Below are 14,699 nucleotides of genomic sequence, written 5' to 3' on the forward strand. Positions count from 1 at the left end.
TTTCTAGTCTTACTTCTGTCATATATAGACCTACTGAATTACTCACTATTCTTATTTTAAATACATCTCATTAATTTTAGGGGGCTTCCCTGATAGCTCAGTAAAGAATCTGCCTGCAATGCAGGAGACCCTGGTTCAATTCCTAGGTTGGGAAGATCCGCTGGAGACAGGATAGGCTACCCACTCCAGTATTCCTGGGGTATCCCTTGTGGCTCAGCTGGTAAAGAATCTGCCTGCATTGAGGGAGACCTGGGTTCAATCCCTGGGTTGGAAAGATCCCCATGGAGAAGGGAAAGGCTACCCACTCCAGTATTCTGGCCTAGAGAATTCCATGGACTATATAGCCCATGGGTCACAAAGAGTCAGACACGACTTTCACTTTAATTAATTTTATATTCGAAATTCATCATTCTTATCCATTATCTTCTCTGTTGAATAAATACTCAAAAATGTTAATAAATGTTGCACTGAATCTAGTTAACAATAAAAACTATTCTTTTAAAGGGGCTTCCCTGGTGGCTTACACAAGAAGATTCTGGAATCTTGTGCATCTTTTTTGTCCAACTCCTCATAATCCATGGAACTGTCTTTGATAGTTGTGAATAGATGCAATAGAAGTTTTAAAAACCACACGGGCTATAAAGGCTATCTTTATACTAAATTAAAACTTTATTGAATAAAGAACACTCTCCAGAACACATGATCGATGGACTAGGTCTACATTACATGCAATGAAGCTGAACATGGCAGCAGTTTAACATGGAATGTCAAACAAATTAGTATTTCTCATTGTACAAAACTCTTTATGTAGCTGACATGCAACAAGAAAAGTATGATATTTTGTACTTTCACTAATCATCTGTGATGAATTTTTAAACAGCATTTGAAGAAACTGGTAGATTTCTTTAGGATAAATTTCAAATAAATTAGTTACATGTGCACTACTGAAACCTCTTTCAACCTCTCTTGCATTCCAGATAAAATCTTAGTGCAAACATCAAAGTTGCTGGTTACTCCAAGACTGTCAAACGCAAAATAGAATACAAATTCTGAATTAATGTGTATTAAGTAGGACAAAACCAAGAATACCAATTACTGCAAAATTCATTTAGGCATACTTCATAGTCCACTCTAAGCATTTCTTCTAAGTCTCTCACATTAATTACTAAAGCCTGTTTACAGTACTAAAATTCTATCATTCAAGCATCAATGATTATATTTCAGAAAAAGAAAATCATTCCTTTCAGCAATAGCATTACTGCTATATTCTAAAAAAAAAAAAAAAGAAAAGAGAAAAAGAATCTAAATTAAAAAAACCAGTATCCTTAATAGGATACATGGAGAAAAAATATCTTAGGGAAAAAAAAAATGTGCTTTATTTGCACAGCAGGAATTATATAATGTAAACACCATATTGGCCCACACCATAAAATCCATGAGAAAGGTTCAAATTTGAACACCATGTGTGCATTATTTTCAAATCTGTGTTTGTGAGTTTATACTGCATCTACTTGTACCAATACATGACAAATAAAACACACTCTTCCACACACATTCACAGACAAGTGACTGTTAAATATTGAGCATGGCTTGCTTCCCTGACTCTAACTCAAAAAATGTTAAGTGATATCCCAACTGCCTTTAAAATGTTTATAGAAATCATTAAACGAATATGAATAGTAGTTGAGGAATGATGCAAAGTGATGGTAATACTATATGCAAGTGAATGTAAAAAAAGAATGTACAGATAACTGGCTGAGATTTGCAAATGCATGGAAAGTCTTCTTTTGTGGGCCTTGTCTGAACTCTTAACTGATACCACGAATAAAAAAATCTAGTAGCGAAGTTCATTGACACCTGGAGGGTCAGGCCTACAAAGCTTACCTTCAAAGTGCAAATTTTAACAATGGAATGTTTTTAGCAGGGACATAAAGACAATCCTCTGTCTTTTTCTTGATAAAGATAAGTAAAATGTTCAGAAAGGATTTTCTCCTGGTCAAACTTATTTCAGTTTCTTGGTAGAACAAAAAAATATTTAACCAAAAATATCACTGACTCTTTCACATACACAGAACTATTCTTAGGGGTGTGTGGGAAAGAAAAAGCCCTTACCTATGGATCACCTAATGCAACTTTTACTTAGAACTTAAGCTGTTTGAATCACCTACATTAAATACCAACATGTACCTCCCTCATCCCCTCCCTCTCCACTCGCCTATCCCTAACACCCCCAATGAACCAGGTATTCTAATGTCTTTGTGTTTTCTAAGCCTCATGACAAGGCTGTTGAGTACCACCTCCAATGAAACAAAATGAACACCTAAGGTGCATTTTTTATAGCACCTGTTTCTTCTCCACAACTGAGTGGGATCTCAACTGGACCTAGATCTCTAGGTCATCAGGCCGGGGTCGGCTGCTGGCGCGACTGCTGGCTCTGCTGGAAGGCCGCTGGTCCACAATGGCGAGAGGCTGTAGTTCGTGGCCAGCATCAAGCTTTTTAGAACTCTGGTGGTCGTCTGGGAAATCAAAAGGCTGTGCGTGGGAGTTAGAGATGGTGCTGCCTGCCTGCCCCATTCGATTTTGTTCTGCGCTGTAATTGGCCCAGTTTTGCTCACTTGCTTGTTTGTTGTAATTGCGGCAGGAAGAATTGTTTCTGTCTCCGGTGACCAGCTTGTACCCGGGAGGAGACATGGGCGAGAGAGGAGCGGTTGGGGAGGAGCAGCCATTGAAATAAGCATATTTTGGAGATCCACAGTCTTTGGAGGGGCTCAGTGGGCCAGTGGTAGTGTGGTAAGGATCGCTCTTTCCCTTCACACGATCCTTAACACCCTTGAAGAAGACATAGAAGAGTTCGATGATGTTCAAGGCAAGAGACACCAATGACACGACAAGCATGAAGATGATGAAGATGGTTTTCTCCGTGGGCCGAGAAAGGAAACAGTCCACCTGATGTGGGCAGGGATCTCTTTTGCAAGTGTAAACGGCACTCAAGCTGAACCCATATATGTACCACTGGATCAGCAAGAAGGCCACCTCGAAGACAGACTTGAAGAGGATACTGATGATGTAGGTTCTCAGCAAGCCCCCTCGCATCTTCACCTTGCCGTGCTCTTCAATGCCATACTTGAACTTCTTAATTTCAATCTGCTTCAAGTGCATGTCCACGTTGGCACCATCAGTTTGGGCAACAACTTTGAGTTCCTCCTCTTTCTTGTTCAGCTTCTCTTCCTTTCGCATCACGTAGAACACATGAGCCAGGTACAGGAGTGTGGGAACAGACACAAATATGATCTGCAGGACCCAGAAGCGCACATGAGAGATTGGGAAGGATTTGTCATAGCAGACATTTTCACAACCAGGTTGTTGAGTGTTACAACGAAAGGCAGACTGCTCATCACCCCAGGCTGACTCAACCGCTGTCCCCAGTAGCAGGATTCGGAAAATGAAAAGGACTGACAGCCACACCTTCCCTCCAGCCGTGGAATAGGCTTGAACCTTGTCAAGGAGTTTGCCTAAGGCACTCCAGTCACCCATGTTGCCTGGGTACTGCCTGAAAAGAAAGCAGAAGACAACTAAATAATCACAGATCCAAATTATTAGCTTAATATGCAGTTTCTTTCAGCCAACAGTCAAAATATTATAAAATATTTCCTTCCAAAAACAAAAAAAAAAACAGCCCACAAGTGCAAATGATTCCATTTTCCCCTGAAAAGAGGTCTCAGATTTTCTTGATATATGCTAAGTTTTAGAAAGAGCAGAGCCTATGTGCCAAGTAAAGTGAGATCTTAACCTTGTGAAGAGGTATTACTTGCTCAGCCACTGTCCCACCCTGTCGCTTGAGAAGCTGTCAGTGCTAAATGTCTCTGCTTATTTTATTGTCTGAAAAATGAGGCTCATTCTTGTCTGATAGGCCTGTATCTGCATGCCTACCTAAGCGAAACGCTGATGTGTAGTATTCAAAACCTATGGGTACCTAAGCCTTGAGGTAAAAACTCCATACCCGTGCACATGCACATGATCTGTTTTCAAACCTCAATCCTATTACATATAGCACATTATTCCCAATTGTAAACTGAAATGTTTCTCCTTGGTATTTCAAGTGTCTTTGTGCATACTCTGTACTGTGGTCATTTATACTTCTGTTTTTTCTTAAGCACTGACTTATGTGGTTTGGACGTCTGTCTTCCACCCAGAGGCAAATATGCTGTGCTCAAAGGTACCATCGTGACACGCTGTGTCCCTAGATGCAGGAACCTACTTTCAAAAACAAATACTAAATGCACGTAACATTTCAAGTAAGAGTTCAATTGGCCTCAATTGAACAATAATTATAGCCTGCAAAATAAAAAGTAATCTGTTATCTGTAGTAAAAATGGTTGTTTTTCATCTTTGGATTCCTGTATACTTTCAAGTTCCTTTACTGGATTTTGGACCCTCAGCCCACACACTCTTCTTAACTTCCTATCACTACCTTGATATCTTAAGCCTAGGACTTCCCCATTACTGGGAATGAGAAATAGCCTCAAGTGTATAGAGATGACAGGAATCCCCAAAGTTATTAGTTCAATTTATACTTTTAATTGCCAGTAGTCCATTCAATTGATGAAAACTGAGGTCCTTAAAAGTGTTAGTGACTCAGTCATATCTGACTCTTTGTGACCCCATGGCCCATAGTCGGCCAGGCTTCTCTGTTCATGGAATTCTCCAGGAAAGAATACTGGAGTGAATAGCCATTCTCTTTTCCATGGGATTTTCTCAACTTAGGGATTAGACCCAGGTCTCCTATACTGCAGGCAGGTTCTTTACCATGTGGGTCATCAGGGAAGTTTTGAAAATATTCACCTATCAGTAAGGCCAGAAAAACACTTTCAATCCCAAGACCAAGGCTTTCCAATGCACAATACTCGTCTTAAAATTGAAGTTAAGCTGAGTAAAAGTTAGAAATGTTCTCATGCTTTGATATATAAAATCTTAGCAGGGGCTGAAATCTGGGAAGAAATGAATAATATTGCATAAGGCAGTCATAGAGAATACAGTCTAATTTTCAGCAGAGAGTTATTGGAGGGTTCATAACAGGATGAAACAGTCAAAAATTAGTTAATAATTAAAAACAAGCAAAGCAAAGACTTCCCAGGCAGGAACTCACTGAATTTTAAAGAGTATAACTAAAAGTAGGATTAAATAGGTTTCTGACAAATAAGTTTGCTGTCTTAATATAAAGAAGTTTTTCAGCTGGAATTAAACTATGATCCTGTTCTCCTTATGTGAAGTAAATGAAATCCAGGGGAATCTTCTTCTCCACTAAGCAATATTACACTTCTGCCTACTCCTTGTACCTCCTGGCTATAGAGGCCAGGAAAAATGAATTGGAAACCCGGCCTTGGATTTCCTGGATGGAACAAAGAGGAGATGGCTGATCCATAAAGTGAAACTGTTATCAGCTATCTAAATTAGCAGTCAGTGTGTATTTTTTGATGACAATCCAGAGACTGGTGCCAGAGACTGACTGGGGAGGTGAGGGGGTATAATGAGTGGAGATGAGTGGGCAGGTTATAGGAAATAACGCCCTTCTGTCAGTGGTCATAAAGAACAGGAGCTTCCCCACTAGGAAGGGCCATTTTAGATGGTAAAGTGCCAGTGAAACTGATGTATGGAATGAGCAGTCAAGCAAGAAAAAAGGCTAGGAGGATTGACAAAGAGTTAAATAGCCAGGGAAAGGCTTGAAGTGAGAGGGAGTAATTTAGCTTTGACAGACAGTTTGATGTGAGAGAATGTCAAAGAAAAAACCTACAATTTAGCAGAAGACACTGCACTGGGAATGAAGAAATACAGTCCATGAAGGTCAAACAAATAGAGCAGAATTTCTGGAGCTCTATCAATAGACAGTTTCGATGTGATGATGTGTAAATTGGCCCTGATTCTGTTTGTAGAGAATTTCACTATTTTGCCAGTGTCATCTGCTTTTGCTCAATACTCCAGTTGTGGGGGGTAGGGAAGATGAGCCACAAAAACAATCAAGTATAAAATGATAAACTGCACAATCTCATCACATTCACACGATTGAGCTTTAGGAAAAAAAAAATGTTTCAGGCACAATGAGATTTTAGTCAATGTTCCATTATTATTTCAAACAAAATATACTGATGCTTGTGACAAATAATTACTAAGTTTCTTTACACTCTATGGAAAATAAAACCTGACTACCATATAGTTCTGAGATTCCACAAAAATAACCTATACTGCCACCAGTGTGTGAACTGGTTACTGGGCAGCTCTCCAGGTAGTAGCAAAGTTGTCTTTTCTTTAAGGAGCCATACAGTTGTCATTTGCATTAATTAATGAAGTTACACTGGTTCATCTGTCGATATGAATTATCCAGTTGGAAAACTTGTATCCTGTAACATGTAGATACCTGTTATTAGCACTATCATAGAGATGGTCAGTGGTTAATGTAATGGCTTATAATGCTTGTGATTTTCAAAGAGAGGTAGCAAAACCTTTTTGGGAGTCATTCACTTTGCTGTGAATTAGAAATTCTACTAACTGTTTGTCCCCTCATCCCCATTATTGGTTTAATTTTTCCAAGTCAGGGTTGAAAAATTAATGCCTTTTTATAAGGAGCAGTCATGATTATATTTACAGAATCCCCCAGCATTGATTTATAGACTATACACCTCACTCACATTCAACAGTATGAGATAAGTATTCTCTTTGATACTTTTGAAAATCATGGCAGTTGAGCATATATCATGTATACTCATTTCTTCACTGCTATGTTCCCAAGGTGGAAGTTTATATATAGATTAAGGTCTAGGCTAAGGAGCTGTACAAAGTTCTTGTTAGTAGCAAATGCTTGACAGCAGTTGGACCATGTCCTCTCCGTACCATGTTAGATCACATTTTTCATGGCTCTTCATGGCCCTCTAGACTAGAAGCCAAAACCTCAGTCACCCTAAGGGTGACCTGCCCAAGCACCTTCTGGACTCTCTGCAATGTGGGGAGGGTTCAGGGTGAGGAGCAGAACTCTCTGGGCACCTGGGAACAGAGCTTACCTGTTACTGTACAGCCCCTGACCCTCTACCTCCATTGGCTGCTCCCCGCGAACACAAAGACTCAAATACTTTATTCAAAGTGGAAAATAAACCTTCAATTTTAAGTTACTTTTGACTGTCTCCTTTTTCAGAGACATAGTAACATATCACTGTGCCAAAGCTATAATCAAGACACTATGTCATAAATGTCCCAATAATGATTAAGAGAATTAGAATATATTTTACTTTCAATTTTAAAGATTTTTCCTAAGAAGAGATACTATAATCTGTTGAGTGAGTGAAAAAAAATAAAGGTAAACAGGATTGCTTCCTGACAAAATCATTTAATGGATTTGGAGGTGGGCGGTCGGGGAGGAGGAAGTGCCATGTGTGTTTCTAATATCCTAAGCCAAAAATTATAAGCCTCTTGGGACTTCCCTGGTGCTTCCACTGCAGCAGGGGCCAGGGGTTCCATCCCTGGTTGGGGAACTAGGATCTGGCATGCCGGCTTGCCATGCAGTGTGGACCCCCTCCCCCAAATTATAAACTTCAAAACTGAGCAGTAAATTCTAATATTTTTCTTTAATTTTTGTAAGACCCCCTCTCCCCTGTGGTGAATGACTTTGAGTGGGCTCAGTTGTGACCAGTCCTCTTATAGTTACAACAGCTAGATGTGCTTTGGGTAGTATTCACACCCACATTCAATTAACATAACCCATGTTCAATCTGTCAGCAAATGCTATAGGTTTTGTGTTCCCCCCAAAACAGACTAGGAGTCTCACCACCATCCCAGCTCTTAGCCTGATCTCAGCCATCACCAGGTTACACGTCACCTCTCTTCAGGTTACACATCGAGAGCCTGTTACCCTGCTTGCCACATCTACTCCCCTCAAACAATCTGAAAAAAACTAACAAGCTGATCTGCCTTGATCAACTCTGTCCCATCCCCATGGCTGGCTCTGGTCTCATCTCTTCAGCCAGTACTCCAGGCCTGTCACTGGCTACTCCCCCTGTTCTTTTTTTGTTTTTTTTAATGGTCCTTAGCTCTACTTGACATATTATATATATTTATCTGTTTATTGTTTGTCTGCCTCCATGACAAGGACTTCTATCTGCTTTTCTCAACTAGAATGTGACTTCTATATGGGAGTTTCTTGTGTCCACTGCTGTATCTCCAGTGCTTAAAGAGTTGAGAGATACCGAATATCTATTGAGTGAATTGAAAGGGGCCTGTAACAAAAAAGGTACCAGGTTTCACCAGTTTTGTTTGTTTGTTTATTACCTCCTTGGGACTCTCTTAATTATAGTTACCTATCCCAAACTTCTGAAGTTTCAAATTAATTAAAAAGGGACTTACACAGTTAAAAAAAGTATTGTCAACATCTCATATGATAAAAACTATTCAATTTTCAAGTGATAATTGCTGTAACAGAGAACTGTCTGTTGTAGCAATATATTTTAATGATTCCTGAGCAAGTAGTATGATTAAATTAAGAAAACAGGCTCTTTAACAAAGAATTTGTTAAACAAGGTCTTGAATTTATTAGACAAGGTCATAGTGATTTGGAATTCTTGCAAAATGTATCTGGTATCATAGATATTTATGCAGTTTCACTATTATGCTGTTTTACAGGTTAAGATATCAAAGAAACAACAAAAAAACTTGGTTTTTTTTTTGTCCAATTCCGCAGGATTTGAATTCTGACTGGACTACACAATTCAACTGTTGCTGAGAGAGATCCCACGGTATCTTGCAGTGCAAGAAATAACCTGTTAAAACTTGTGTTTATTTCAAGAATGATAAATCTTGGGGTAAGATTGGGGCTCTTAGAAGAGTAACAGCTGGTATCAATCCCAGTTAATGTAACATCTCTACATAGGTTGAGGGTGTGTTAGGCAGTTCAGTGACTTGAATCAGGTACTATGAAAAATATATATTCATCAGATAATAAACAACCTTTGCTTCCTTATATGTGGGTAGTCAGCCTAACTCTGTGGTGTGCTAGTTGCTCAGTCGCGTCTAACTCTTTGCAACCCCATAGACTGTAGCCCTCCAGGCTCCTCTTGTCCATGGAATTCTCCAGGCAAGAATACTGGAGCCTTAGCCACTCCCTTTGCCAGGGAAATCTTTCCAACCCAGGGATCAGACGCGGCTTTCCTGCATTGCAGGCAGATTTTTTTTTACTGTCTGAGCCACCAGGGAAGCCCTGGTGTATCAAACCTATTTCGTGTAAACATCTATTCTATTTAAAATTCTGCCCATGGCTCCATGATTAGCCTTAGATTCTTTTGTAAAGAATGCAATACCGCTACATTTCTTCTGACGTGTACCTGATGTGTGGCATTGATTTTTTGCGGGTGGGGTGGGGAACACACGTGCCTTTTTACCTTGGCTCTCTCCTCTTTTCATCACATAGTCAATCTATATCAGCCTCCACAGAACAATGATGTGAGATGGGAGTGGAGGAGTGAGGAACTCCATCCAAAGAGAAGATGACACCTACAAAAATAGATAATCCTCTCCCCAGTCCAACAGCTATCACTCAACTCCCCACTAGCAGAAGTTTCTCATGGTCACTCATGGTGATACAAGAAAGAGCCTAAGTCAGAAGCTGCAGGCTAAAAGCTGTGTTCTTAGATTGCCATTGGATGGAGGTAAAAGCCCTCACAAGTGTATTAAATCTTCTTTCCTTAATGAACACTGAATGAGTAACTCATGAACATGAAGCTCTTAGTAAAAGCTCAATAAAGTTTCATTCCTCTTTAAATGATTTTTAGATATAGATATAGCCCTTTTATTTTCTAACTTTGGTATTCTTTCCTTTAGCAAAATAATACCTAAGAAGTGATTAAATTTTCCTAATGGTAACCAAAAGCTCCTGAAATGAGTACAATAGCAACCTCAAAGAGATTGAAACAAATTTACCCTTTATCAATTATTGAAGAGAAAAGACCATGAAAAAGGTCTGCCTGTATTTGTGTTTCTATTTGGAGACATCTTCTCTAAATCATGGAAAAAGTCATACACTAGAGAATGCATCTGCCTTACAGAAATTGCTAAAAAAAAAACCCACTATGTATTTTTTATATTACTGTGAATTTTAGACATTCCATAAAACACTTTCTTTTTTTGACGGTGCCACGTGGCATGAGGGATCTTAGTTCCCCCACCAGGGATTGAACTTGCACTCCCTACAGTGGAAGAGAGGCATTTTCACCACTGGACCACCAGGGACGTCCCAAAACACGTCTGTTAAATAAAGTATTTAGACAGCTAGGAAAACTTGGATGCGAAGGTTACTGAAAATTAAGAAACTCTTATGGAAAAATTTATATATATAAAACTTCTATATAAATGGCTCAGCATGGTCTGTGTTTTACCTTTGGCAAAAGACAGTGTGTACATACACAGGCAAATGGGGAACCTAGACAGGCAATGTGGAGACAAAGTAGAGAATTCAGGTGCTTATCTGAAGGGGGGGAGGAGGGAGAACTCCCACTGAACTCCAGGGATTTTTTTGAAACCTGACTTATCTGTATTGAATACTGACATTAATGGTAAACACCAGATAATAACTTGTCTCTCCAGAACTGAACTAACGTGTGTAGATACGCTTCAACAATCTCAACAACTGACAATCTTGAAGGGAAGTCAGAACCGGAAAGGTGGAGTAGGAGGTATTAATCACTGGTGACTTTCCTATCATTCCCTTCCCTCGGGTATCATATACAGAGAGGCGCTGAGGCTCATACCCAGCTGCATCTCTGCACATCACCAGAGAAAGGAAGGAATGCAGTTTATTGTGAGGTTCCCACTCTCCTCTAGGTAGGAATTGAAGACATCTAAGTAACAAAACAACTCTCAATATCTGAAAACACACCCTTTCAGATGCTTGCTTTGACACTGTGTTTCCAGGAAGGGTGAGCAATGTAAGAATTACACTGTAAAGGGCCAGGAATTGAGTGGATAGGGCAGCAGTGATAAACCATAAAAGGTAGTAGAAAAATATGGAACATAGTAGGATCAAAGCCACTGCAGTAGGATCAACGCATTACCACTGCATTTTGCAGGCAAAGGACAGGTGAAAACTGTACTGACTTCGGAAACTAAAAAGCACTCCACGTACACGTTGCCAGGACAGAGGCAATTTCAGGCAACCTGGCCTACATAGAGGAATTAATTACTCTTTTCCATGAAGTGTTTTTTTCCCTGGATTTTTTTCATTCTCTGAGACGGAGTTAATTTAATGAGATCTCTGTATTACTAGAGGCTTTTATTCTCAGCAATTCCTGGACAAGTTAGGCCTTTAAAAATTTTTTTCATCATCTATTCTTCAAAGTGCCCAAGGCATTTTAGACTAACTTCATATGTGTCCAGTTTTCAGAGGGGGAAATTAAGCATCTTTTCATTACCAACTTGGTTTGGGAAGCAAAAGAAATTAAACCCACCTCCAAGTAAAGCCATGTCTGTTTTTCCAACAGTTTATAGCTCTCCTCTTCCCAACCCCACTTTGTACTCCTAAAGAGAAAAATAGGCACGCCCTAGGGTGAGGATGAGGTTGGTTAAGGAGAACTTTTGATAGGCTTTATCAGAGATGCTCTGTAAATATTTGGATGACTAGCGAAAAGGATGGGGTGGGCGAGCCGCTGCTAGGAACCCGGGAAGATCTGAGTTCCCGAATTCTGGAACTGATTTGCCTCCGGACACGTCATTAGCACTTTACTCATCTCATGATGGGGCTTCCTCCGCTCTCCCCACTCCACCCTCATTCTTGAGAAGTTTCGAGAACTTACAGAAGAGTTAGAAGTGCCAGTTAGGTACGGTAGGTAATTCCCAAGGCACTCAGGTTTCCTTACGGTTTATACAGTAGGATTCAGCAAGTTCAAAAGAAAAAAAAAAAAACCACTGCGGGAGTGGGTGTTGGAGGGGAAATTAGATTGATACAGTTAATTCAATTAATCATTTGCTCTTCTTTTTACTATTTGGCACACAGTCCATCTCCCCCACCCCCCGACCCCCCGACCCCCGCCCCCTGCCGCTCTCCCCCTCCCGCTTCCTTCCCAGTGGCGGAACTCGGACCTGCTCAGGGTTAGACTAGAGAGGATCGGAAGGACTCCTTTGAGCAAACCTTTGCAAATCGCCAGGGCTCAGACAGCGCAGGAGCCCCGGGCGAGCCGGGCGGATGCTAAGATGGCAGGAGGCACCCCGCTCCCGCCGGGCCCCAGGCCCCCGTCCTCCTTCCGCAAAGCTTTCATTTTTCTTTGCTTTTCAACCTTCTCTGGTGCAAATACTTCAAACTGCAGGGTCACACCAAAAATTTAAACTAAATAGTCTGTGGAGTTAGATCAGACAAAACCCCTACCGGACACGAAAACGCAAGGTTGTACTTCTAGTTAACAGAATGTGTGTTACCCATAAGAGCATGTGAGAAATTGAACCCTTTTAAATAACAAATCCGCGTTATCTTTGCCTACTGGCAGCACCCAGCGACTCAAAAAAGTTGCCCCAGAGGTCTGAAGTTTGTTACAGGATCGGACAAGCGGAAGATGGGGTGGCGTGGGGTGCGGGGAGCTCCCTCTAAGGGGCTGTTTTAAGACATTTAGATTCCTATTCTTTCTAGGAGCCCCTGCCTTACGAGACCTTTTGGAAACACCCAGGCATACACTCTTTCCGAGACTTCTGTTCTCCCTCTGTTCATGCTTTGTAAGTAACCATCACCCATTCAAGGGATTTCACCTCCTGAATTGCCAGCGTGGTCGAGTCAGTGGTGGCTCTCTTGCGAGTCTCAAGATTTTTCCATAGTGCTGCTAACATAAAGTAACCCTTTACTGTGGCTTTAAGAACCTCAATATCACAACTCTGATTTTTATACCTTTTGTTTACTGGGTAAAATTCTAGGAAGGAACCACGTGGAAGTCAAGTAACCGCAAGATCTTAACAAAGCACTTTGTTAGGAAGTTTGCTTTGCAAGGCTATAGAACATCAGTCAAGATTTCCATATGAAAAAGAACAAAGCGTAGAATTCTATAGCAAGCACGTTAAGCAAATTTGCACTTTGATTTTTGTATTGTCAGTCAAACCCCCAACGTAGGCCCCTAACCTCGCCCTCCCCCCCCAAAAAAGTTACAAAGCACCTAGACTGTTACTGATCACCCCCAAAAGTAAAATTATAGTCTAAAATGGAAAACGAAATATCCAGTAAATTAGTTCTTTATCCTCATGAGAAAGATGTGAATCTTATTTACCTGTTGCATTATTAAAAGAAAAACTTTTCAGCAGTCAAAAAGTAAATACCGTAAGTTTAATTTTAACTTTAAAACTACAGACATCTTCAAGTTCATCATTCCCTTTATTGTGTCCTATGAAAGCTACATTTAACATATTTAAAAACTTTAGAAAAGTTTCACTGCTAGAAAAAGACACAGTTAGGTAAAGTTCTTTTAAAAACTTACTCTTTCTCTTATAAGAAGTGAAGTAGGCAAGCCAAGTGATTGAACTCCTCAGAGGATGAAGTAAGATGAAAAAGCAAGCCCAGGCACTCAGACCTGTCTATTTAAAGTTTAAAAGTCTGCTGCTGTTTGGTACTTTCCTCACTCCTTCCCCCTAATGAAAGAAAAGTGCTGATACCTCGTAAAAGCTTTTTTCTTACTTGGAGCACAGAGCTTTTAAAAGTTTCAAGCCACTGACTCAACAGGGAGGGAGGGGCTAGAAGAAAGGGGAGGAGAAGAGGAAAGGCGGGCAGGGGGGTGGAGAGCGGGCCGGAGAACGTGGACGGGTTGGGGAAAGAAGGAGTAGCCAGGTCCAGACAAAGTTGTGCTGTAAATGTGCTGACGAGACGAAGTAGCAGTAGAGACGTGAGTGCCACTGCTTAAGTCACTGCTTACAAATACAATTATGGGTTTCAGTTAGTGCTTTTCTCACCAAAAGTTCGGGGATTAAAAAAAAAAAGTAGTGTGTTTTAGAATAATACAACCTTTTCTAAAAGTTTACTTACTGTAATATATGTGTGCTGTAGTAAGTTAAAGTGGTGGAAAAGAATATAGCCAGCACAGACTTTGTTTCCTACTGGACAAAGGTGTGTGAAGTTAAAGGTGGGTGGATGTGAGTGAGTTCTTTCACGAGCGAATTCCTTTCTTCTTAGTTTAAGTAGGGACAACGAACAAAGGAAATGGAGATGGGAGAGAAATTTCAAAAAGGAACATTTCATGCTGATATACCCATCCCAAATCCACCCTCCAACCTCACGACAGCTTTGAATTTTATTCTTTACTGCAGCTTATTGTTTTATAAAACAATATATATAACTACTTTATATGTAATACATTTTGACTATGAAGATCTAGATGTCTGACCCCTACCACATCTCCAGGGAACTGAAAATTTATACTATCTTAGCCGCATTCGTGCCAACTCACAAAAAATGAAATCTCTTTTGTAGTGAAATAGCAGGTTATTTTTTTGTGAAATACACACGTTAAGTTGACATTGAGTGGGTCCTGAAACTATCAACTTTTCTTGAGACCATCTGCCTTTTTAAAGCCCACTGGATAGTTTTCTGCCTGATGCCCCCAGAGCTCCACATACAGTTTGTATGTGATTTCCCACCACTTCCAGGGTCCTCCCTCTTCAGCCCTCTGGCTTAGGATTTATAATAGCCTGAGTCATGT

General features: G+C 40.4%; 1 protein-coding gene across 1 annotated transcript; it reads right to left on the bottom strand.

Moving 5' to 3' along the window:
- Positions 1 to 646: 646 nt before the first annotated feature.
- GJA1 (gap junction protein alpha 1) lies at positions 647 to 13,673 on the bottom strand. Its single transcript, XM_086316348.1, has 2 exons — positions 13,485 to 13,673; positions 647 to 3,550 (listed from the first exon to the last, which is right to left on the bottom strand). Exon 2 carries the CDS (start codon positions 3,532 to 3,534, stop codon positions 2,383 to 2,385), a length of 1,152 nt encoding a protein of 383 aa, XP_086172474.1. The 5' UTR covers positions 3,535 to 3,550; positions 13,485 to 13,673; the 3' UTR covers positions 647 to 2,382.
- Positions 13,674 to 14,699: the final 1,026 nt, after the last annotated feature.

Source organism: Bos grunniens, chromosome 9 (assembly GCF_055505025.1).
Source record: "Bos grunniens cultivar Pamir isolate PY7600 chromosome 9, Bosgru_T2T1.0, whole genome shotgun sequence".
NCBI classification, from domain to species: domain Eukaryota; kingdom Metazoa; phylum Chordata; class Mammalia; order Artiodactyla; family Bovidae; genus Bos; species Bos grunniens.